A 27,393-nucleotide genomic window follows, 5' to 3' on the forward strand; every position below is an offset into this window, starting at 1 on the left:
CCTGTATTCGAGGTCACCGCTGGGGCTCCTAGTCGATCAGCTGACGGACCCTCAGCCCCGCTTCCCACCGTCGATCCCCAGACGTCCACGGCGCCACCAACGGGTTCACCCCTCATGCTAGAGGTATCCACCCTCTTATTGCAGCCATCCGTCCAGCGATAGTGGTTCTCCTGTATGCGGGACGTTTACGGCATTCGGATCACTACGATCTGTCCGATCTAGCTGGTAGCCGCGGAGACAGCAGGCGAGGGGAGCCGTGCAGCATGACTTGCGTATTACGTCATGCCGTTACGCTTCCTGCCTAAAGTAATCATTTTATTTACAAAATTAAAAAATTCCAAATAGAACCTCCATTTTGTTTTCATTCTTGTCTTAACAAGCTCAACAAAGGCTGTTTTAGTTTTAGGGGGGCAATTTGTGGGAAGGTTCTAAGAAATAGAACTTGGAAAACCCTAACGAGGATGAATTGTCCTTAAAAATGTGGAAAAGCGCTAATCAAATTGTTAGCCCCCTCATTCTAATAAAATAAACATATCAAAATATAAACCAATTTTTTTTTACAAATAAGTACAATATATTTTAACTAAAATATAGCATTAAAGTACAAGTCATGAAATAACAGTCTGAAAATAAACTCGGTAAAATGAAGTATTGCATATCATGACACAGGCACATTTGAAAAAAAACATCTGTGTCCTAAGGGTGAAAATGAGCTGTGTCCTTAAGGGGTTACATGAGAGCAGATCCTGCCAGAGGGCAAACGCCAGTACGTCAGTGTGTTTGGTTTACAATCCTTGATCCTGGTGGTAGATGTCTTTTAAGGTCCTGTTGAATATTTGCCCTGCCGAAGTGTAGAGCGTCTGTTGCCCCTCTTACTAACCATCTTCGTAAATGATCATTCAAAATCAATTATATTATATATATTATTATACTATTCCCCTTTTCACCCCAACCAGTAGGTTTCCGCCTTCTATTCTAGATCAGGATAATTGAAGTTTCCCATGGAGAATACTACCCTTACATATAAACAAAAATAGTTTTTACATATAAACAACCCCCCCCCTGTTAAATGTATACATTTCTAAAAAAAAAGACTAACCCTCTATTTAACTGCCATGACTACTGTCCAGCCATGTTTTAACCGATACCCACTATATCATACATTAGGAGTTTCCATTCCTCCATCACTTTATATGGTTTTCCCAATCCCTTTTCTTTGGTTCTTATTCCCCAATACTATCCCAACCCCCCTTCCTCCCCCATGTATCAATTATGCTGTTATACAAAGCTAAACTGTTTTGCTCTGCACAAGTGTAGTTGCTCTCCCCCAGGTCTCTAGTTTAAACACTTTTCTAACCTTCTAGCTGTTTTCCCCCAAAACAGCTGCACCCTCTCCATTGAGATGCAGCCCTTCCCTGCTGTAAAGCCTGTAGCCGACAGCATAGTCTCCATAAACCCAAACCCCTCCTTCCTACACCAACTTTTGATTCACTTGTTTACCTGCCTAATATCCCGCTGCCTTTCTGGTGTGGCATGTGGTACAGGTAATATTTCAGAAAAATTGCCTTTGAGGACCATGACTGCTGGATTCTCATCAGCCCCTCACAGTTATCAGTCAACCACATGCGCAACATGCCGAAACAGAGCACCTGGCAAACACACTGTTTGTTATGCATGGTCTTTGTAGCAGATTGCCCTGTCTGTTCCTTATTATAATGGAATCTCTCACTACCAGTACCTGTCTGACCTTTCCTCACATTGCCCTCCTTACTGGAGCAGCCCCTGGTTGCTAGAGGTTGCAATATCTTGCTGCAGCATTGCTACCCTTGTACTATTATCCCCTTCATCCACCATCTTTGCAATAAAATTTGGATGCAGCAGGACTAGACTCCCTGCAATGCTCCCCCCCACCTCACCTTCTATATGTTGCCTAACTCTAAACCACCATACTACCATCCGCACACCCAGCAAACTCTGCTCCTTGTCAATTGCATTCAGCCCTGAAAGTTGTTCATTTAGATCCAGAATCTGCTTCCAGGTAAACAATTTTCACACATTCCACACAGACGTAGATCTACTGTTTAAGGGTTAAAGGAAAACTTTCAAGGCACACTATGCATGTACTTCTAAGTTTGCATGCCTTTTAACCATAAGGCAACCTTTTTTTTTTTTACGTTAATCCAATACAAAGTGAAACATTGATTTGTAAAGCGCTACGGAATATGTTGGTTGGAGGATTGGCACAAGCCACTTAGACGCCGTAGTCATCCGTGACCGCAGCATGTAAGGGGTTAGCACTCGCAATCAGAGGAATCTCAACTTGCAGAAGTGAAAGACGATTGTCAGCTTTAATATACAGCTGACGCCCTCGGCTTCTTTTGCTTGCTCCATTCGGAAGCTGGTGCAAGAAACTGGACATAATAGTATGTCACTGCCACCCATGATGTACTATTACATCAAATGTCGGGAAGGGATTAAGGGTGTGTTTATTTAGAGTAGTAAGCTGCACAGCAAGATTTTATGCAGGTACAAAGCCATTGAAACACACATGGAATGCTCAAGTGGGAAAGTCTGTCTTTCTATGTATGGACCTGGCATACTATGTACTCCGCATAGCATTGGCACTTACGGAGTCCATTGCTGTAAAGGGGATTACAGGGGAAAAAATATTCTACAAATATCTTGTATGATTTTCAGATACATCCATGTAAAGATGCACCAGATCATTCTATATGACCTACTGTGCTTTTGGTGCCACTATAAAACATACCCATGTTTATACTGTCTAACCATTATAGGTTTAGGTATTAGGCATTGGCAGAGATTTATTCAGTATTTTACTTATCCAGATCCTAAAAGTATTTAAAACATCTTTACATTGATTTACTTTGCAACATGAAGAGATCATGTGTAACTATTTTGATCGGTAAAGCTGGCAATGTATCTCTACACACCTGGCAAAATGTCTGACGTCCATACGACCTCACAACTTTCACTAACGACAAATGTTAGATGAAATAAGGAACAGTTTACTGCTACGCTGGAATAGGATGAGGGTGTCTGATAAGCCAAATATCTGGCTGACCGATATTTAAACTAGCTGGCTTTACAGTTATACCGGGCCCTGTTGGTGGTTTTATTCATTTGTCTGCTTATGAACTTACACATGTATTTTTTTAATTTTTTTAAGGAATTGTTGTCGGAGTTTGTTTGACTGCAGCGATTGCCTTTGGCCTTTGGTGGTATAAAACAAAGAGCAAATCTGGGTAAGCATTCTGTTTTCTTTTCCATATATGCTTTAAAAGTTACAAATCCTTTTTTTTTCTTTTGTATTTTTTAACTTTTTTTTCTTTTTTGAATGCTATGACTGCTATGTCCATATTACAGAAGATTGCTATACATTGCTGAAACAAGTCCCTTATGTTTTACACAATAAAGACAAACTTTGATTTTCGAATTTTACCTGCCACAAATATTTTTTTCATTTTATTTAATTTTTTAAATCTGTTTTACAGATGTTTTCAAAAACATGTGTAGAAATGTAAACGCAACATTTGCTACATCTCAGGAGGGTTTCTTTTGCAAATTGATGTTGGGTGACCAGTGCACACCGGCCTTAAACTAATCTATGAATTAGGGTTTTTTTGTTTTATATATAACAGCTTTATTTTTTTTTTATCAGCTCTGAAGACTTATACCACTTCTATCAATCTATTCATATGGCTTCAATGTAATTAGATGGAGCATGTCTCTGTTTTACCTAATAGTTGTACAATTTCTTTTATCCTAGTTTGGGCTCCAGAAACACAATTTGATGAGTCCAGATCAATGGGATATATTTTTATGGCAACTGGTGATTCTTGATATTTGGCATGTTCTACAAAATCTCTATTCATAATTATTTTCCTTTGAAAACAGAGTCATATTTTCTGCTGTATTTTCTTTGATTCATTGATTGCAGTATTAATATTATTGTGTGAAAGAATAAGCATTGCTACATTAAACCTTTCACAGACCAAAGTAATCCAAATAGAATAAAAAATGACAGATAAAAAAAAGTCCAGAGTGAAATGCAGCAGGTACAATCTGCTTACCTACTCATTTAATGTAGATGTAATGTACAAAAAGAAAGGAAATTTTCAAAACAATTGGCAAAAACACACTGAAATAGTGTTTAAAATAATTGTATTTTTGTACGTAGCACTTCACATACTAACATCTTTCCGTTGCTTGTCTTTCTATTGCAACAAGCACATATTACAATAACGGTTGTGTTTAAAATTGTATGGCAAGTACAGCAGAAAATGTGACACCATCTCTTTGATTTCATTCTGATTTTTGGGTCTCTATTTTTACAATTCTAATGAGCTTTAATGTAATATAGTAACCTTCTTGATTTTTAAGGAGTTTTTTTTTTCTAGCTTTCCTTAAGAATGGGGCTTAAATACCCTACTGACAAGGCTCCAGTGAATGATTAGGTGGTCCCATATGCATTGCTTTTACTCCCAACTACAACAAGCCTGCTGTTTTAGAGTCCTTGTTCCACGTTACGGTTTGTAGGTGAGAGGCCATAGAAGTGGTTCAGGATGGGGAATGTTTTTCTGTAAACAGACTCTCTTTTCCCACATCATGTCACAAGGCTTCATTAAAGATGGGCATTTATGAATAGGGAAGTATCTTTCAATGGGTTGGCCACTTTACGTAAAGGATATCTGGTAACTTACCAATATACATCTTTGTTCTGCACTGTTCTCTTGATATGTGAAGCCCCTCTGGTTTAGAAAAGTCTTTTACCTCATCAGCCACCATTCATGTCCATAAAATTGCAGGAGATGGAGGGTCCTTTGACCCAAACTGTCCATGACCCATCTACCTTTAAATCTGGGGGGGGTATTGCTGAGTGAATTGAGAGCCACACATACACAGCTACCCCTTTACATTCACTGCAGATATAGGGGGTTCTGTGGCTATGAGATCAATACCCCATTCCATGCTCTATATGTTTTTATGACTTTAGGACAGGATTACCACTCTATCAATGTGCTTGTTAATTGCAAAAACTAGCTGCACTCCATTTAATTTCCAGGTTGTATCTTGTTTGTCAGATTACATTTACAAAAAAGACTCCTTAAAAAGTTTTTAACAATGATGTTTCTATTTTTGAGCATTCTTGGCATTTTCTTCTTTATCCAGTACATATAAGTGTGAAAGCAAAAATGACAAGTTCGGGCAGACTGTACAGCAGGAGCTTATTGAATCAAATAATTCCCAAAGGTATCTTTAATCTTACAGATGTGCCCCTATTATATTGAATAGGGTTTTCTGGACTGAAAGATTAGAATAGGAAATCAATGTGTAATATTTAGGAGCCAGATGACATATGAATTGTTTATCTAGGTACAATAGCTGATTTATGTGTACTGTATATGTGGTTGTGCCTCTTATTTCAGCTCAACCTTATTTCCTTATTATCTCATACTAATGTTTTAGTCCTAGAAAAAAAACCTTTAAAGATTTTTGGTCAGCTATTTGGCAGTGTCTATGTTTCACTGTACTGCTTGTCTGTTTGTTGCATACTAACACCATGTAAACTCCACTTTGTAGACTCCCAAAGTCTCCCAAGAGTTGTGTCTGTGTTAAAGCCATGTGAATACCCATGTTTCCCATAATTACAATTATGCTTTCCTTTTGCTAGAAAAGTATAAAATAGTCCCTGAAAATGTTAGTTACAGTCTTTTGAGCTTGTGTTTTTTTTTATATCATAAAATTTTTTGCTAAATGTATTTTTTTTGTAGTAAGTTGCAACAGTGGGATAAAGAAGAAACCGCTTACACTTGGTGTCGGGCTTTCTGCTAATACATTATATGATATGAGATTCTTCATTTATATTTTAGTTTTAGGAAAATCTGGTTACTTAATATGAGAAAATGAATGCTATTGATTGAGTGCCGCTAAATCATCTCCTATCCCCAGTGCCAGCCCAGTTTTAAAGTGAACCCTTGTGTCTTGTGATTCAGACTGGTTACTTTAGATGTATTACACCCATTTACTCCAGTGGTCCCCAAACTGTGCATCTTTTTATCCTTGTGGATTGTGGTTTTAGTGAGACTGAAGAGACACAGATTGGAGATGACTGGACTATTAAAGGGGTCTTCCCACAAATAAGAAGAACCTCCAGGAACTGGGGTTAAAAAAAAATTTATACTTGCACTCCTTCTCCTTGTTTCAGTGTCACTTCAAGTTTTGTGCCCTGTGTCTGACTGAAATGTCTATTCCTTGGACATGGGAAGTCACTTCAGTTTCCATGAGACGTCACTTTCTATGTTGTCCCCTTTCCCAAGAGGCCATTCATTAAATGAAACAGGGCTGTGACACCCCCTGCAGAACTCAGGTGCTGGCCACAAAACGGCAAGTACCGGAGCAGAACAAGTATTTGTGGGAGTTTTTTCCCCTTTTAATTTTACTTGCCTCAGCCCAGTGTTTAATTTTGTGTTCATGATTCTCATTCCCAGTTTCTCATGGTTTATAGCTTATTTTTTTAAAACCTCTTTAGGACATTTGGTATTTTTATGCAATCTCAGAATGGTTAAAATGGGATATGACGCCTATTTGAAACCTAAAATTGAACCATTGATGATTTTTTTTCCATGTAACACGTACTGCTTGCCGTTTGACCAACATCACTATGTTTGTATCTAACCATGTTGTCTTTTGCTTGTATTTGTTTAATCACAATTGTGCTTCTGTGCAAATGTATTGCAAGTTCTCTTTTGTCCCTTTTAAGGAGCCTCAGTGAGTGGTATTTAAATGCTTTATAAGAATGCTACTTAACAAAAGGCCATCTTGCAAAATGATTTTACACTGTTTACTTTTATTGACTATATATTCTCTTTCACTGTTTTCTTCAAAAAGCAGGAATTGGGAAGTTTAAGTCCTCCAACCTCCATCTCTGAAGAAACCAATAACTTCATGACTGGCCGACTAATTGCACTAAATTCAGATAAATACATTTCTTAAAGGGATTGGTCACATTTAACAAGGTTTACCAGGATTAGTTTCAATACCATAGTCATCCATATTGTACTTGCCTTCATAAACTTTCTCCTCCTGCCCGGAAAAGCTGCGGATCACATGTCTCACAAGCAGGCAGGATTTCCTATGACATTCCATGACCACAGGACATGAGACGTACAAACTCATGTGAATAGGCCAAGTACAATATGTGACCCTATTAGGGTATTGAATTTCTATTGGTAAACTTTCTATTATGTGGTCAACCCCTTAAAGCGCTGTAATCCACCTACAGATTATTGAAATGGTGGACAAATAGCTAATTCAAAGAATTATGAAGCAATGTTTTCTTTTTAAGAGCGTTTTTGGTGGAACTCGAGAACTTCAACTACTTACTCCTGATTTCGACCTAATTTATTTCCCATTTTAACATCTTTCCTTACAGATTTTGACTTTTTTGGTTTCTTTTACTTGTATTTGTATTTTCATATCTGTCTTTTCATCCTGTCATTTTTGTTGGTTATTGTTATTTTTTTCTTTACATTAAAATATATATATTTTTTTAATTCACCTTTTTAGGAAATCCCTATCCGATGCAGCAAATGTGCAATACACCGCTTGCAACAATGCTAGAGACAAAGGAGATGCAACTGCATGAGTTTCTGAAAAGTGGATCTTTTTATAAAGCTTTATCATCAGGCTATATTTTTCAATAATGTGACTACTGCAGGCTGCCTTAAACTGCTTTACTTTGTGATCAAGGATAGCCTCACATGTGCCTATATACTCTTCCCTGATCTCTTACTAGGGAGTAGTACAGAAATTATACAAAATTCAAATTAGATATAAGGTCATTTTATTTATTTATGCACATATTTGTAATCCTGATACCGTTCATATTTTTCCCTAAACAAGCAAGTGTAATCTGTTTAAAAGACTTAAAGGAATTCTCTGTACTGTACTTAACAATATAATGTATAGTGTAGTAAATATATAATTGTAAAAATATTGTGGTAGTTAATTAGAAGTGTATTAAAATGTCAGAACTTTTGAGCCACGCATTGTAATATACCTTGAAATTGTGCTGTATGTACTATGCCATGTGTGATATTTTTTATACAGAAATTGTGCAGCATGTATTATGCCATTTGTGATATTTTTGTACACTTGGCACAAACACATGTTTATTATGTATAATAGCTATGGCATAAAACGTATGATACGTCACAATTTGCCATATTGGCACCAAAATTATGACACTTTTTTTTTTTGTGCTTCACTTCTTTATTTTTTCATTCAAAATAGATTTAAAAGACATCTACCATCAGGATCAAGGATTGTAAGCCAAGCACCCTTACATACTAGTGTGTGCCCTCTCTGGCAGGATCTACTCTTCTTTTAGCTTCTTATGCCCTTGTTTTTACAAAAACAATTCTTTTAAAAACATGCAAAAGAGCTTAGGGGCTCGACGATCCATTAACATCTATGGAGCCTGGAGCCCCTTAGGCTCATTTGTATAATTTTTAAAGACTTTTTTTTGTAAAAACAAAGGCATAAAAAGCTAAAAGGACTACAGATCCTGCCAGATAAAGCACACACCAGCATGTAAGTGTGTTGTGTTTTAAAATCCTTGGTTTTATTTATGGGGAGCTAGGTAATCATTCCTCAGGACGGTGAAAAATACATTTATATTCCAAGAATGTATATGGACTTCAGATATCTTATCACAGCCTTTCCCCTGAGTAACTGCTGTAATATTTAAGCAGAAACTGCTTCACTTGTAACTGATAGTTGAGAGGGGAGCTAGAAGAACACGAAAAACTGAAAAAGCATACAGCCCCACTAATAACCCAGCGTTTATTAAAGGCCATAAAGAAAGTTAATTAACCTCTGGACGCACAGTGACATACAATTATGCTGTGATGACGAAAGAGATGTATGGTAAGCACTCTCAGGGTAAGCCCTCTCCATACAGGGCAGATGTCATGTGTATTATACAGCAAACTTATACCTGCTTTTAACTGTCGTGATCGGTGCTGGCATCAATTAGATTGGGTGCCACCATTTTGCTGTTGATCGGATTGGATATACATGTGACATCAACAGGAGACGCCAATCTGATGCCATGACAGCCAGGAACTACTGGCCAGGCTCCCAGGCCTGTCATTGAGTATAGTCTGCTGGAGGCACACAATCCTAGGGGTCCTAATAAAATTTTTTTTAAAAATTGAAAGCATCCAAATCCCTGCCTTTCCCATACACATGTATAAAACAAAATTGATAAACATGTTAGGTATCCTTGTGTCCCAACATTTTTCAAAATATAATTTGTATTACCAGGTTAACTCTGGAACACAAAAAATGGCAATACAGTTACAGAGAATATTGCCATACGAAGAAAATGAGATTTTTTAAATACATTTTCACACTTCATGGCACACTATAATGTTGTGGTGCTGCAGGGGATGTATGGAGAGGATTCACAGGCTGAGCTGTATCAATACATGGTGGATGTCATCTGCATAACATCACTGACACCTGGCTCTAACTGCCTTCCCAAAATATAAAAAACACTAACGAAAATAGCGCCCAAATGTCCACATCTCTACCTTTTCGCCAATTTTTTACATTCATACATATTTAAATTAAAAAATCATCAAAAGGTCATATTGGTCCCAAATTGATATAGATGAAAACGGCAGTGCATCCCACAAAAAATGACATGGTGCAGTGAAAACCGTTAAAACGGAGCCCACAAGAAAATGTTGCGATTGCGTTTTTTAAAAAAAATAAGTTTACCGCACTTATCTTTTCAGTACATTGAATGGAATATTAAATGGTGCTAGTAAGGGCGCTGTTACACTCAGACGTACAAACAGCTGCATGCTGGAGAGGAGAGAGGTATGATTGCTGCTCACACCCCCCCTCCACCATAGGAAACCCTGACGCATGGCTTGTCTCACAACTGAAGATAGAGCATGCTCTTTTTTTTTTGCAGAAACGGCACAGTACAGTGAGTACACATCTATGGGGACGCATTTACGGTTGGCTATACGTCCCCACGCTGGTCGTGTGAATGCAGCCTGAGAAGTTCGATTTGACCCACAGATAGCAAGTTTTCATTAAACTGAAAAGTAAAAAAGTTAGTTTTTTGGAATGAGGGGTGTTAAAAACAGAAATGAGAAAAAAATTAAGAAGTCCTGTAGTGGTTATGATATTAAGATTTAACAAAAACTATAAATTTGGCAGCTGCATGATTTGTGCTAAATCAAAGAATAAAGGAAATGCTTAATTTGGTCCACATAGTTAAAGCCGTAAAAACAAAGATCGCTAGAAAAAGACACTTTCGGAATCGTGTCACTGAAAAGAACAACCCATTATACAGCTCTGTACATGGGAAAACTAAAGTTCAGGCTTTTGGGTAGAGGGGAGCAAAAACAAACAAAAGGCCTGAAAAGGGCATTGGAGTCAAGAGATCAAATAAAGAATTGTTATGTTAAAGGGGTTGTCCGAGTTTTAAAAAAAAATATATATATATGTGGCCGGGAGCGGGCTGCCTAAAACAATAAAGCTGTACTTACCTTCCGGTGCCCTCCGGTGTCCAGCGCCGCTGTCGCTCCGATCCGGGCACCACGTAAACAAACATGGCCGCCGGAGCAGCGCTGCATTCAGCTTCCGGCCGGCCGTGGCCAGGTACGCCTATCCGTCCCTATACACAGCATTGTGTATGGGGGCTGGAAGGTTGTTGGGTCCGGCCAGAAGCTGAATGCAGCGCTTCTCCGGCGGCCATGTTTGTTTACATGGTGCCCGGACCGGAGCGACAGCAGCGCTGGATACTGGAGGGCACCGGAAGGTAAGTACAGCTTTATTGTTTTAGGCAGCCCACTCCCGGCCGCATATATTTTTTTTTTCCTCAAAACTCTGACAACCCCTTTAATAACTGTATGACTGGGTGGCTATAGAGCACTATCATTTTGTTTATTACTCAAACGATAGAAAGATATCCAGAGATGAATTGGTCGTCTTCTGGGACACCAGATAGCCAGGCACACCGTTTTTATTACTACTTTGTGACATGTATATGTAATCTATTTTCTTTAACATTTCCACCTTCACCAATCCCAACTCTCTGCTTACGTCAGCAGTCATTTTTTTCATCATTAATAGTTTCCTACTATCAGTTGGGTGTGAGATGCTACCGCAGGACCACCCATCTGACAGTAGAGAGTCCAATTGGCAGGTTCAGGATAATATCATTACCCAATATTCACTTGGGCCCTCTTCTGTTGGAAGGTTGGTCGGCAGGTTCAATCAGCCTCACCCATGTAGCAGAAAACAACTCCATAATGCCGGGAAGATGGAGACTAGAGAAAGAGTCCAACTATGCCAGGGTCCGTATCAGTGTGGCATACATCGAAGGATGCAAAGATTTTTGATGCCAGGACTTGCTTAAGTGGTTTTCTAGTGGGGCTGTATACATTTTTAGTAATTTTTTTTGTTGGTCTGAAACCAAAAAGAACTTGGAACCAAGTTATTTCCTGTCCTTATTCTGTTTTTGAAAATGCAGTGCTTGTGCCAAGTCGTTTGTTATGTTTTAGGAGAAGGAAAACTATTGTGATTTTTCATTTGTTTTTCGTTAGTTTTTTTGTCAATAGCTTGTAAAGATGGAATCACTTATTTTGACTCTGTTTGTCACTGACTACTCAAAAACTGAGAGGTTTTGTGCGGGTCCCTTTATTTAATCATCACAATAATCCATCCAGGAGTCTTCAATATATTTCTAAAATTTTTATAATTTACCCTTTCTGTAGATATAGCAAAATTTAAAAGCTGCACTTTTAAAGCTGCCATTGATTCCCTGCTGATGCTGAAGGAATTGTATGTCAGCTAGAAGTCGGAAGATTTATGTTTGTTGCATATTATTCTTTTTCTATTTTACAGGTAGCTTGTTTTATCACAGCCCTAAGTGTTCAAATTCGGCTCAGTTAACATCCCTGTTATTGGGAGCCAAAACCTGAAGTCTTTTCATTGTAGCTTGCCTCTGTAGCCTTGCTGGAAAGACTTCCATCTGTTCTGTGCATTACACCACTCCTGGTTTTGGCTGACAATTAATGAAGGACATAAGTGAAGACCTAACGGAAACTTCAAAAAAAGGCAATGCCTACACTGGGTAGCGGGCTTAAAGGGGTTTTCCATAAATCCTGGGAATTCGTGTGGGGGCTGGGGTGCCACAAAACAATTACTTTCCCTTAAAGTATTTGTCAGTGGTGCTCAGCTAGAAGTATCGGGGGTTGCGGGAACTGCATGGTCAACCAGTGGCACACCTGTCCTTGGACATTGGTTCTTTTTTTTCTTTTTTTTTTTTTGCTGCCCCAGTCCCAACTTGGTTTTCCAGGTAACCTTCTAACCCCATTTTGCCAGAATGTAACGCCCATGGGTATAGCTTTTACTAGATAGTATTATTTATCATTATCCATTACGTGTAATACTTGATTCTGAACTTCACTATATAATATTTGTTATGGCGGGGCCCTAGAGGTGTTGATATTGTTTATGCTTTGAATGGTAATTTTAGATCCGTATTTAATCATTAGTTGTGTTTTATGTATATATAACGTTAAACTGCTTTTGGATTTGTCTGGAGCAATTTTAATTTTAGAAACCTTATTTTGTCTTTGCATATATACCAGTTGAAATGAAGGAAAGTAATTTACTTATAATTTACTAATGAATGCAAATAATCTGACACTGTGGAACTTGATCGTTTTAATGTCTGCAAACCGATTTATTATATTGTTTTTGCAATTAAAGTTCATTAAAGTATTTTCTTTCATTAGTGAGAGGCTCTGTTTATGTAAAATCACAAAACTGGTGCAACCTTTTCTTCAAGCTTTGCTTTGTTGTTCCTGTTAATATATGAACAATTTGTCATCCAATATGTTGTTTTTCTTTGTCAGTGAGGTGTATTAGTATTACTATTAGTATTACTATTATTAGTATAGTCAGCAACAATATTAATACTGTCAGTTACAATAGTACATGGTAACATCCAGCTGTCAAATTAATAATAATTAACATTGCCATGTAGGATTTTAGAAAAATGGCTCCAAATTTGTTTTTGGGAAAGGGAATCCTTTAATAAACAGACAACCTCGGGCCATGTGACTTTTCAAGACGCATAGGTATGCACACAGGGTTCCCTTTTCAAAGCTTTCTTTGTTTGTCATGTTTAACATAAAGTGGGTTGGAAATTTAATTCTAACAATTTTTAACTTTTCCTGATTTTTGAACTTTATAGTTAACAAGCATGTACTTTATGTAATGTGGCTCCAAACCTGTTGGCTTAGTTGCGCAACATTTGTGAAGTCAAGCAGCAGGTTCTCATTTTATCACATGCTTTGATGTTAACCATTTATTGTACTCTCGGCTGTATGTTTAGGGCCAGTGTCCTGCTGGAGGGTAAACCGATAGCCAAGTCTTAAGTCTTTTGCAGTCTTACAGGTTTAGCCTCATTTATTTTCTCATTAACCCAGCTGAAGCTAACTATCTCCATAGTATGATGCTGCCAAAACATGTTTCATAGTAGCTTTCTTCTTGCCACTCTTTCATAAAGGCCAGAAATGTTCTCCTGTGTTCAGTTTCTCCAGCCTGAGCTGTAGATCTCTATAATGACCCTGGATCTCTTGGCTTCTTCTCTAATTAGTGCTCTCCTTGTATGGGCTGTCTGTTAAAGTCAGTGGCCATATCTTGGTAGGTTACCAGTTGTGCCATACTCCTTCCATTTTATGAATGATAGATTGAACAATTCTCTGGTATAAAAAACTACGCTCTGAATCACAAACACTGCAATACGCTTTGACACATGTCCTCCCGAGTTGTCTGGTGTTTTCCGTCTGTTCTCAAAATGCTGTTTCTCTGTTCTCTACCAAACCGCTGTGTGTATGTGTGCACATCCAGGGACAAGGACGGAGAGTCCCAAATATAAGATGTGCCAAGCTACGTTCGGCTCCTATGGCCTGGCTTGAGAAAGGCTCCAGGCCATAGGAGCCGAAACGCAGCTTGGCACATGTTGGAATAAACTAGTACCTTTTTTCACAAGCCTTTTGGAGTACTGCCATTTTTTCCTATTTTAATTATATAAGGCAACTGAATACATTTCCACGCCCTATGTTTCTGTTTTGTTTGCAAAAATTTGGAAAATCATGTATCATTTTCTTAACTTTTGCTGTCGCATAACAATTTTGAAAATTACTTTAAAGCTTGTTGTGGCTGTAACATTTACAAATAAGGGAAAAGTTGAAGTGGTATACTTTTGCAGCCCATTTTATGTTTGAAAATATGTCCTATGCTTGGAGGACACTTTGGTTTACTTTTGGATCCGTAGGATGCGTGAATCTAACATGCACTGAAAATTAAGTATGAATAAAGCCTTGAAGGGGTTGTCCTTTTTTGCAGGCACATTCCAACAAATAACTGATAATTATTGATAAATATTGATAATTTAATGAAAAATTGTAAAAATTTTCCAATATATGTTCTGTATCAATTCTTTACAGTTTCCAAGATCTCGCTTTTTGTCTTCTTGCAGTCCTGCTTCATTGGTTATTTCTTGTAGATAAACTCCAGTCCATGGTCATCTGATGTCACAAAGGTGCATAGCTTGTTATAACACACAGTGTAATCAAAGCTGGGTGATTCTAGGGTCGATAAACAATGAAGATCAAAGTCTTTATTAGCTGGGGTAACACGGTAGTGTGAGCTTGAACAGTATATATGATACTAGACACTTGTGTACTGTAAAAATGGGAATGTCTCCTTTTAATATTTATCATGTATTTCAAATGGGAACAGTGTCTATCCTCCTAGTAGCTGGGTTTGTGACTAGGTAAATATTTATCTACGTACACAAGATGTATTGCTCTGTCCACTTGACAGCATAGAAAATATCACTGCTGGTGCTATACCACTCAGGTCTCAGCTCAGTAAGTCGATTTACCAGATGACTATAGTGTAGTCACCAGGTAGGTATATATTGGCTCACTCCACCATCGCAAACACACTCTCCAATTCGATATCACTGCCTACAACTCCAAGTAATCCTACAGCTGTTAATCCTAATATTCATACACTGTCCCCTAGTCTATCTTGCATGCTCATGCTAGCTAGTAGAGTGGAATAGGTCACAGATCACAAGTATGTTACTGCTAGTTAAAATTGACATGGGATAACATCCCATTGCTGCTATGACAGCTTTGCAATGAGGATGAATGATCCATCAGTCATGTGACTGGTTGACCCTGCCAGTAGTATATGCTTGTTTTAAAAATTAAGCCATGCATTTCTAAGTACTGACTATTCTTTACGGTGAAACTGCGAATGGCTCATTAAATCAGTTATGGTTCTCAATGACTCATTGAGCCTAGGGTGGATGTATGACATGCCAGTCATGTGACTTGATCATATGACTTATGATGTCAGGAGACCTAGGAGGAGCTAATTATATCACTGATGACATCAAGGTTACACCTTCTTGTTTCCTTGGACCTGATTGGACAGTTTAGGATGAGATGGGAACGCCCTGTATATGACTATTAGGAGTAACATCAGGAGTTGCAGGCAGTGATATTGGAAAGTGTGTGTTTGCGATGGTGGAGTGAGCCAATATAGTCATCTGGTTGGATAAATTGACCTAGTGAGCTGAGACCTGAGTGGTATAGACACAAGATGCTGTAGTAAGGGACAGTTCTCTAGCACCAGCAGTGATATTTTCTATACTGTCAAGTGGACAGAGCTTTTGTGTGCATAAATGAATATATATGGTTACTTACCGTTAGATAAAATCCTCCCAACAGGTTGGATATGATAGGCACTGCACATCATTAAAGTTTCTGTGCTTTTAAAGTTTGTGTATTTCACAGCTAATGTATTCCATTTTAAAATTAGGAATACATTTTTAGTACTTGGATATGGTGTGTTGGGGATTGTTTATCGATCCGACTGAGTAAATTCTAAAACTACATGCCAAGTATAGATCCTAGAGGTGAATTATTCTAACTAACCATGCACCTGTGTGAGATCACATGACCATGGACCATTGTTTATCTACAGGAAGTAAACAATGATAGATTCCTATAAAAAGACAGCAAGCAGAGCTCTAGAAAACTGCATGGAATTGATGCAGAAATTATATTGGAAAATTCAATAACTTCTTTACACAAACCATATTATTTGCTGTAATGTGATTAAAGTGGACAACCCCTTTAACAATGCTATTGTGAATACAGATTTTCAGAAAAAGAAAAAAAAAATATATATATATATATATATATATATATATATATATATATATATATATATATATATATATATATATATATGTCTGCATGCAAACAACTGCTCTTTGGTTTGGCATATAGAATGCATTTAACATCATTGAGCCGGTTTCATTTGATGTATTCATGAAACCACATTTAGCTGCATCCTGAATATGTTGCTTATGCAGTAATACGTGTAGTCGCAAACATGGAGAGGAGCCAAAGATGAAATGTTGAAGATGTTTAAATTTTTTATGATTCTTTCCTATCTTTATGAACTTATTTTTATTCATTTGTTTTGTACTTTAATAAAAGTTGGATCAAAGTCCTAAGTATTGAATTTCAAGTGTGTTTGTAGCATTTTCAATTACATCTTTTGTTCTCAGTTGTTAATATTTTAATTTTAAATGGGTATTCCAGGAATAAAAATAATTTGTGCATTAATATATATTCTAATTACCGTATATACTCGAGTATAAGCCGACCCGAGTATAAGCCGAGGCCCCTAATTTTACCACAAAATACTGGGAAAACCTGTTGACTCGAGTATAAGCCGAGGGTGGGAAATGCATTGGTCACAGCCCCTGCCCCAGTGTATATGGCCAGCCAGCCCCTGCCCCAGTGTATATGGCCTGCCAGCCCCTGCCCCAGTGTATATAGCCTGCTGCCGGAAAGATAGCACAGAAGATATACAGGGGTCGCCGGAAAGGTGAGTTTAGATATATTTATTTTTTTGACTCCAGTATAAGCCGAGTTTGGATTTTTCAGCACATTTTTTATGCTGAAAAACTAGGCTTATACTCGAGTACCTATTTAAACACAATTTTTATTTTAAATTCAGCTAGCCTTTGCAGAATATTGGTCTGGACATAATGTACTATTATGATAAAAAAATGCTACTGGCCCTTTAATTTGCCCTGTACATTTATCCCACTGTAGTTTCTACAGTATGAAACATGGCTGCTCCCTGGGCTGGTCATATGTCCTACAACTAGCTGCCTTGTAGAAGAGATGGTTGCTGGACAGGTCATGTGATGATCACTATGCTAGGTTATGGTTGCTCCTGACAAGTTTCATAGTATCATAGTAAATAAGGCTGGAAAAAGACGCAAGTCCAACCTTCAAGAATTAAACAAATGTCCTGCAGCAGAGAGTTCCATAGTCTCACTGCTCTTACAGTAAAGAACCCCCATTTATGGCGATGGTAGAACAGCCTCTCTTCTAAGTATAGAGGATGCCCCCTTGTCCTGGTCACAGGCCTAGGTATAAAAAGATCTTTGGAGAGATGAGAGTGAAAATTTTCCTATAAAGGTCACTTTTTAACCTTAATTTTTTATAGCCACAAGACAAAAAAATGTAATAACCCTTCCGAGTGTAGAAGTACCCCACAGGCGCATATAAAATGTATGGGCGCACAGTAGAGGGAAAGAGGGATGTTTGCCTTTTAGAAGCCAAATTTGACAGAATTGCTTTACATGTGTCTGGATGCATTTGGAGTACCCTAGTGCTATAAAACAGATGAGAACCCAAAAAAGTGACCCCAATTTTTGAAAGCACACCCCTTAGAGAATTTAGCAGGGTGTAATATGTGTATTTGCCACTACAGGTGTATGATCCAATTAGGCCCTCAAAAGAAAAAAGGCAAACATTTTCCTATAAAGGTCACTTTTACCCCTAATTTTGTATAGCCACAAGGGATAAAAGATCAAGTAACCTCCCACACTGTGTAAAACTATTTCACCCGAATGTTGAGGTACCCCACATGTGTATATAACATGTTGTATGGGCGCACAGTAGAAGGAAAAAGGGACGCTTGCCGTTTAGAGGCCAAATTTGTCAGGATGCATTTGGAGCGCCCTAGTGCCATAAAACAGGAAAACCCAAAAAGTGACCCAAATTTTTGAACACACACCCCTTGGAGAATTTAGCAAGGTGTAATATGTAGTGTAGTGAGCATTTTGAACATACAGGCGGTTTCCAAATATGATATGCAATGTTCAAGATGGAAATTGCAATTATTTCTAGAAAGTTTGGTGCCCGTTATGTGACGCCCAGTTAGTGCCAATGTGAAATGTTAGGTCTCTGATTAGGTAGCCGATTAGTAAGTTTCCTAACATGAGAGAAGACATGTGATCCTAAACGCTAGCCAGAAAATACACCAGGGCTCCACAATGATAAAGCACTTGGAATATAAATAAATAATAATAAATAAAGAACTTGAAGAATTACAAAGTATGTGCTAAAAAATCCAGACACTTGGAGGGATAATAGAAAACCTAAATAAAAAAAAATAAAACCAACAAGTGACCCTTGTTTGCAAACTACATCCCGCAATGAAATGATCGAGGGGTTATCATGGTGATCGGTATTACTGACGTCATAAGTAAAATTGCTGCTATTGGCTGGTCTGCATTGATCAGCAAATAGCAGCGATCATTAACTGGGGGGACCCAAAACCCCTCTGGTCCACAGGACAGGATGGATGGCCATCAGGAACAGCCGCCATCTTGCCCAGATCACGGTGTCTGAACCGTGTTGGCAAGTCACTTCCCACCGCATGGTTCTTTTACAGCGCATGTCGGGAAGGGGTTTATAGGCTATACAATCCTTTATTTTTTTGGCAATTTGGACAAATAAGGGCTAATTTTTTGCAAGACGAGGTGCACTGTAAAAAACTTCATTTTAGTGGGTCTTTAGCTTAATGATGCAATTCTATTAACTCTCTTTTTTTTAAAACGTTCACCGAGCGGGTCCAATAATGATTCTGATTTATTGTTATGGACGCGGCAATACCTAATGGGGCTCATTTACTAAGGGTGCACCATTTTCGGGGCTAAAATGGCTTGCACAGATTTGTGCAAGTGTGTTTGCTGGAATTGTGGTGCACATAACCCTTTTGTGGCGCAGCTGCGGTGGCTTCCATGTGACACAAATTAGGGGGTGTGCCATCGGACAGTCAAACTGATTCGGACTGAGCACGAAATTTAACTCTCAAAATGTGTTGCAAGCCCAAGTACTTAGATGCACCACTAAAAGGATGGTGAACTCTGTCAGACCTGAGCGGGGAAACGACACATTCATGATATGGGGCACATGATCTTAGTGAATCGCCATGGCTGCCATCGGAGATATGGACCCCCAGGTAAGTGCCGCGAGGGGTCCGATATAGTCTAGAAATTTTCTGTCGCAATGTGTAAAGGGTTAAAGCCTGCGATCAGAGTAAACTCCGCTCGCGGATGCTAGCGACGGGTGCCAGCTGTAACATGCAGCTGACACCCACAGCTTCTGGTACCAGCTCCGTTCAGGACACTGGCCAATTTAGATTTTTCCTTTTTGATGTAGTGCAAATTATCCAGATGTTCAGCTTTAATTTCAGAATATCCACATTAAAACTAGATGATGGGTTTAGGCGTTTCACCTCAACATGTACCACCCTGTTTTTCAATGGACAATTTATTTAGAGGCTGTTTCATGAGCAGATGTGGGCAATTCCATCATTGCACAACTTATATGAAGGAATGACCTAATAAGCATAATACAATAGTTACTCACCCACATCACGAGAAACGCCCACATCTACCCAAATGCCAGACACCAGATGTGCGTTTCGGGGCGCTGCCTTCATTCAGGGGTGGTGCCATTCAGGTAGAAGGGGATTGCCAGTAGCCAAAATGATTTCAATAACCGACCTGTATATAATAGAAAATCCCCATAATTCATTTCGTAGTGCATGTGCCAGTGCGGATCTCCAATAGCTCAAGCATCCGACCCTGGAGCATCACATGACTGGACACATGACTGTGTTTTCGCGTTCGAACATGCTAGCGAAACCTGGAAGTCGGAGCGTGTTAATGATATAATAGGAATGGGAGGGGGCATGGCATACACAGAATAGTTCATTCATGTATAAAACATTCAAGCATAATGAGAAAACAATTTAACAGGCCATTTATGATAAATATCTTTTTTTATAAAAGACATAATGGCATTCCTAATGTACCCGTGACAATGCTTTTATCATTAATTTGAATATATATGTTTTATGTTGTACTATAGAGCCATAATTACAAAATTACAATATAAAGAAAACAGCAGCACAGTCCAAAGTAGATTAAAGGACAGGTTTCTACCTTCATACCGTTAAATTTTAGAAGCGATTTGAATTATATATACTAAATACTTTTTCATTATCACTTTATGGTATACTCTTTTTTTAAAAATTTTTGTATTTTTGTATGTTTTTTCATTGTTCTTTGCTGTTCTGCTGCCATTCCCCCCGCCGTTAATTAGGTGTATACTGCTCACAGCCTGTGCTGTAGGGTGGAGCACTCTGACGTGCTTTCTTTTTCCCTATATACTTGCTGTCAGTACTCCATGATGTAGGTATGAATAAGGACCTCGTTCTTCTGGTCCGAAACGGGTCACCTTCTCTTTAGCCAAGTGATCATATTTTTAATGTTTTTTCAATAAACTTTTTCTTTTTTATTTACCTTGTTTTTTGCTTGTTGCTGATGGTTCCTTTTTTCCATTAAAGTATTTATATTCTTGCACATGAGGCAGTATTATACTAGTTATACTCTTGTAAATAAGATTAAATATAGTAGTTATATTCTTGTATTTTGGGGCAGTGTTCTAGCAACTATATTCTATACACATGGGACAGTGTTAAAGTAGTTATGTTTTTGTATAGAGCAGTATTGTAGTTACAGTATATTAACATAGGACCAGTAACTAATCGTTATATTCTTCCACATAAAATCTGCATCAAATACGCACAGAAGATTGCAAACAAAGACTACAAAAAGTTTTCAAGCAAGTTCAGATTTGCCCAAAAAGAATGCAACTAAACTTGCTTACATACAGTACTTTGCAAGAGGTGTCAAATTATATTATATAAACTTATTAGAATTAATTATTTAGTGAATAAATAGATAGAAATTAAATCAAATCATTATTTAGCATAATCACCCTTCGCATTCAGAGCAGCTGAGTTTCTTCTAGGACAGCAAGGGTTCTGGCCAAGTCAAAATGGAGAAGTTTGTTCACAGAAGTTTCAAACACATTTTGATTTACAGCCCCGAGGTAGCTTCGGCGCTACCTCGGGGCTGTAAATCAAAATGTGTTTAAACCGCGATATAGCGGTTTAAAACACTAGCTAAGGTAAGCTCCGGCACCAGCTCACCCTGAGCTGGTGCCCGGTGTTTACATCTAATACCTACCATCAGAAGTGGTAGGTTTCCTTTAAGTAAATTGACCCCCAAATATAAAGCCAAGCCAATTACAAGTATCTCCTATTTAAAATAGAACCTTAAGTCCTGGGACTGATTTCATGAAACCCATAGAGCCCTGATCTCAACATCATCAAATAAGTCAGGGTTAGCGATAAGAGACAAAAATGATACTGGTAAGTTCTATTGCACAACACTGCCTGTAGTCAGGTTTTACACTTTGTTATTGTAGATCTTTTTAATAATGAGTTTTGGCAGCAGACATATATGATACATTTTTCCCACAACAATTCTCTCCCAGTACTTTTCACAGTCCGTCCTTTTTATACCCTCTTCCCAAATCTGTCAGTTTTTTGTAAAACAAATGTTATTTATGGTGCAGTCACTTGTGTGTATCCCCATGCTATTAGGTTAGGGTGTAAAAGTGTCTTCAGTGACAATAGGGAGTAATGTTGGTATATATCCCGTATTTATTAAAGGAGTAGGGGATATTAAAGGAGATCAATGAGTCAAATAGAGATAACAAGCAGGTGCTTGCTGCCTTACAGGGGTCAACATGATGCCAGTGACAAATCAGATGTCATTAGCAGCATCTGGTGCTATCTTGGTGGATAATGGGTTAAAGACTATATAAATTCATTAGGTCCTGTACATCTACATGGACCAATAAAACAGTGGGCACATAAACAACAGAATGTTTTCTCATTGGCCTCCAAAGCTCAATACGGATAGTCCAATATATTGATTGCATTGAGAGCCGACATTTAATACAGTAACTCGCGGATATGCATGTTGGGTAATAATTTACCTGCATATTGTAGACCCCAACTTCAGGTGGCTTGATAAACCAGTCCTATTGATTTGTAGTTGATGAACTGCTTTATAACAAAAAGTATTGCCTGTGGAAGTACCTGTAAAGCACAATCCCCAAAAGGTTGTTGGTGAGCCATGTTTTGGTTACAGGGGGCGCTTAGCGGATTTGTACCTCGTCTAAATGTCAACTTGGGTAATACCCCACTAGATTTCCGACATCAGGGTCAGATTTAAGGATATCCCAGAATGATGCAAGCATCAACCTCACCTCTTGATGACATGAGTGATATGTGGTAATAATTATGACATTCGAGTTGTTTTCAGTTTTGGGTTCCTGGTGTAGCAAACCTTTTCGACTGGCTACTGGAGCGTGTTGATGGGCTTCTTTCAAAGCTCATTTGAAGAATCCTGTGTCTTCAGTGGGTTGAATTAAAAGTTTAAATCCAATCAGTTCCAGTGTAAAACCTTTCAGCATACAGTATGGATGTAATGTCAGTGTGCAGTATATACATTGGGCAAATTTACTAAGAACAGTGCATACTGCACTAAATGCAGGGTGCGCCAGATTCAGGATTTCTGGTACCCGTTCTTCATGAATATGCCACCCCCCGCACTGCTCCAACAGAGTGCACCACTTTTTTCTGGTGCACCTTAAAATGGGGCGTGCAACACAATTCTGTCTGACTTTGCATGTTAAATGTGGTGCACGGTCCGACTAGGAACTGGAACGCCCCCTAATTTTTGTTGCATGAAGACTAGTGCAGCTGTGCCACAAAAGGGTTGTGTGCGATACAAATGTGGGGGGAGAACTTCTTAAATACTTGTGCAAGCCGTTTGCACTAGAAAGCATGCAAAGTCTGATAGAAAACTGGCACAAGGAGCTTAGTAAATGTACCCCATTATGTCCTAAACAGCATTCCCACATTAGGACAGTGTACAGTAGCGGTTCAGCTAAAAATATATATACTATTTTAATATACCGCACATGAATCAAAAACTTCCTTTCATTACGTTTCAATGACAATAAAATGTAGTCTAGGCTTCATTTATTTTATTGACTGCCATCTGCTAGAAGTTACAGAAAAGAATAAATACAACAAGCAGTGGAAGACATTGAATCACATATTGTAATTCTTTATGCTGATGCTTTTTGCCCTCCGTCATAACCGATTTCAAATGGTGCTAGATTACTACTTTAGCCTCTGAACACCAAGAGAGATCGGTCATTCAGTGTAAGGGAGTACTGCCTAGAATGAAGAACCGTCAAATATCAATATCATACATTACACACTACAGTTAAACATGCATAATATAGGCTGTAAAAAATCAGCTCTAATGGCAGCCATTTTATTTCGTTTTGTCATTTTATAGAAAATTCCATACATTTACTTGTGTTTTATCGCATATTTAAATGTAAATGCACTCTAAAGTCTTGTCTTAAAGCAAAAAGTATAATGGGATGATTTGTGTATCTTCTGTGTTTAGGGTCTATTTTTTTAGTTCCCAGAGACTGAATGTTATATACTGTTTTTGAACGTTGCTGAAGATTTTATTAAAATTATTATGTAAAATGCTAATAAAAATAGATGCATAGTCATTGCAGCTTGTGATTGTTAATCAAGCCTGCAGCAAATGTCTATCTCCAAGAGAAAATAAACCTTTTTAGAGACAATACAGAAACCAATGTTGATTTTGCAAACAGTAAAAAAAATGTGGTTATTACTTTGCAGAACCAGTCCCAGTGATTTCTGAAAGTAGGACAAAATCATAAAAGACTATTGGCATGTGGAATTGTTTATTACTGGATGTCCCACAGAGGTCCTCTCACTGATAAAGTGACATCCAAATGGACAACTCTTAAGCTAAAACAGAACACATCTTGGGAAGGTCATGGAGGCATAGACCCATTATTTATTATCACTTTTATCATAGTTATTGTAATAGTTGTATGTTCTTACAGTACAGGGCTGCAGGAACTTAGGCAACCGCCTCTAAAACCCATGACTGGAGAAAACTCTGATTGTGGGTGTTAACCTCTTACACTGACTGCAATGTGTAAGAGGCTTCCCTGCGGATCGGACCCCCCAAGTTACTTATCGAGGGGAACTGATCCCCCAGTGTCTGAGTGCATGGGGCTGGCTGATAATTCTAGTTGGCAGATCCTTTTCGGATCTGAGTGTAAACTGGGTATGCATGCTCAGTTTACACTGCGCTGCAATACTAATGTGATTTGGACCTGATAAGAGCATAGCTTATTCAAGTGTATATAAATGTTAAAAAGTGTAAAAAACATTTAGCATTAATGAAAAATAAAGTTAAAGTTCCTAAAATAGCATTTCCATATTAATACCTACAGTAATAAAGTATAATAAACACAAATACAGTAAAAACTCGAGTATAAGCCAACCCAAGTATAAGCAGAGGTACCTAATTTTACCACAAAAAACTGGGAAAACGTATTGATTCCAGTATAAGTCTAGGGTGGAAAATACAGCCTCTAATAAAATAAAATGTTCAGTAGTCTCCCCTCAACAATAAAATGTGCAATACTTTCCCCTCATCAATAAAAATGTCCATTAGTCTCCCCTCATCAATAAAATGTCCACAACAGAGTGCCCCTCCTTAGTGTAATGTCCACAACAGAGTGCCACCCTTAGTGTAAAGTCCAAAGCAGAGTACCCCCCTAACTGTAATGCCCAGCAGAGTGCCCCATAAAAAAATTAAATTTAGTACCCAACTTCTGGCACTCTCCCCGATGTCCTATTCTCCCAGCAGCACCTCCAGAGGTTCCTGGCCGGGCCTGCAGATGCAAGTCTATGCAATGTCTTTGACTTGCATCTCCTGGCCCAGCAAGGAACCTGAGGAGGTGTGTAAGCCGAGATGGGCTTAAAAACTTGCATTATACTCGAGAATATATATGGTAAAAATCCCCTACATGCTATGCCCGAGCCCGTAACAATATGTACAATAAATTTCAATTCTTATATGACCTATACCTTGAACACTGTAAAAAAAGACAAAATTCCAGAAAACAAAAATCATTTTCACCCATCACAAAAAGTCAACAGCAAAGGTAGTGTCAGCTCACCTGGATCGTTGATTTTGCACCCATGTGGATCAGTGTAGCACGGACTCTTATCCCGCCTCCTCCGGATTGTTAGTAACTTAAAACCATGTCCAGCTTCACGACCACAGATCCACTTGCGTTTTTAGTAAAAGCAAATATTCTTTATTGTCCAAATCCAGTATACAATATAAAAGTTGCATGGAGTCATCACTCAAATCAATGATTTCATTGATTTCAGTGATGACTCCATGCGACTTTTATATTGTATACTGGATTTGGACAATAAAGAATATTTGCTTTTACTAAAAACGCAAGTGGATCTGTGGTCGTGAAGCTGGACATGGTGTTTTACATCACAAAAAGTGTTTCATAAAATTAAGCAATGCCTCTTACAGATGAGCGAGCACTAAAAAGCTCGAGTGCTCGTTACTCAGGTCGAACTTTTCCCGATGCTCGAGTGCTCGTATGGAATAACGAACACCATTGAAGTCAATGGGAGACTCGAGCATTTTTCACTGAAAGAACACATTGAAAGAACACTAGAGAAGAACAGATTACAGATGTTGTCACTGAAAGCACACATTGAAAGAACACAGTGAAGAACACATTGCACACATATTGTTCTTCACATACTATTATGAAGAACACCGTTCGGCACGCGTGTCTTCGGATAAGTTAGCAGATGTATGGAACATCTGCAATGTGTTCTTCACTATGTTCTTCACTTAAATGATTCTGTGTTCACTGTTTACATTGTATTCTTCACTGTTCTTCACTGTGTTTCGTTAAGTCGGCGAGATACTCGTCCGAGCAACGAGCCGTTTCGAGCACGCTAATACTCGAACAAGCATCAAGCTCGGACGAGTATACTCGCTCATCTCTAATGCCTCTGAAAACATGGCGATACTAAAACAAAAGAGATTTCTCCAAAATAGTTTTTATTCAGTAAAATCTTGAAAAAAGATTTCAATGAGGTATCACTGGAATTGAAGTGACCCTGAGAATAAAGATGACAAGAATTGATGATTTTCCACATATGTCCATATTCCCCATAAATTTAAACTTTTATAGCCCATACAATGTGACATTGTAAATCTGCTCTGAATGGCGCTCTCTTCTATGCCCTGTTGTGTGCTCATACAGCGGTTTACAACCACATATGGGGTACTGGCAATTTTGGTCCAAAATTAATGTATTTTCAAGTTACGTCAAACATGTAAATAGTTAAAAACCTTTCTAAAATTTGTTTTTCATACGTTGAGGGGTGCAGTTTCTACTATGGAGATTTACTATTATTCAGGCCTCTCAGAGTTCATTTTAGTGGATGCATAAATTAGTGGATGCATAAAAATCCTTGCCAATCTAAGACAGACATTTAGGAAAGGTTAGTTATCAAGTTATTTGGGTGGCATCACTATCTGTCTGGAAAGCAGACAATTTTGAACTTTAATCTCACGTGACATAATAGCATGTCGCGGGTCAGCTGCGGGTGCATGGAGAGGGCTCACGGGCTGAGCCCTCTCCATAGCCGGTAAGTCTTTGCTGCATATCGGTGCTAGCGCTGATCGCGGGTGTCAACAAGCACATTTCTTCATAAAGATCGTCGCTCCCCGTGACGTCATCGGGGAGTGGCGATCCGTTGCCATGACTGCCTCGGGTCTTGTTTCAATCCATTGATTACAATGTGCGAATTGCAGTAGTATGTCACTATATGGTAGGATCAATCAGACAACCTAGAGTTAAAGTACCCCTAATAAAAAAAAATAGTAAAAGTAAAAATTAAAAAAGTATTTAAAAAAATTTATCCCCCTTTCCCTAGAACTGATATAAAAATAAATAAACAGTAAAAATCACAAACACTTTAGGTATCGCGACATCTGAAAATTCCCGATTAAAATATAATTAAGTTTTTTTTCTTTGACCCCATAACGGAAAATAGCACCCAAATTGGAAATGGCAC

At 38.3% G+C, this 27,393-nt stretch overlaps 1 protein-coding gene across 4 annotated transcripts in view; it reads left to right on the forward strand.

The window, feature by feature from the left end:
• The window catches only part of LOC140118963 (C4b-binding protein alpha chain-like), an 89,434-nt gene extending 78,870 nt beyond the window's left edge, over positions 1-10,564 (forward strand). For 2 of the 4 annotated variants that reach the window (XM_072137463.1, XM_072137462.1), the window contains 3 exons: positions 3,191-3,266; positions 5,194-5,274; positions 7,591-10,564. In XM_072137463.1, coding sequence (XP_071993564.1) covers positions 3,191-3,266; positions 5,194-5,274; positions 7,591-7,669 — 236 coding nt within the window. In that variant the 3' untranslated portion in view covers positions 7,670-10,564. Of the gene's footprint in view, positions 1-3,190; positions 3,267-3,790; positions 3,854-5,193; positions 5,275-7,590 lie in introns of all 4 variants that reach the window. The other 2 variants (XM_072137465.1, XM_072137464.1) reach the window with 2 other exon arrangements.
• Positions 10,565-27,393: the final 16,829 nt, after the last annotated feature.

Source organism: Engystomops pustulosus, chromosome 2 (assembly GCF_040894005.1).
Source record: "Engystomops pustulosus chromosome 2, aEngPut4.maternal, whole genome shotgun sequence".
NCBI classification, from domain to species: Eukaryota; Metazoa; Chordata; class Amphibia; order Anura; family Leptodactylidae; genus Engystomops; species Engystomops pustulosus.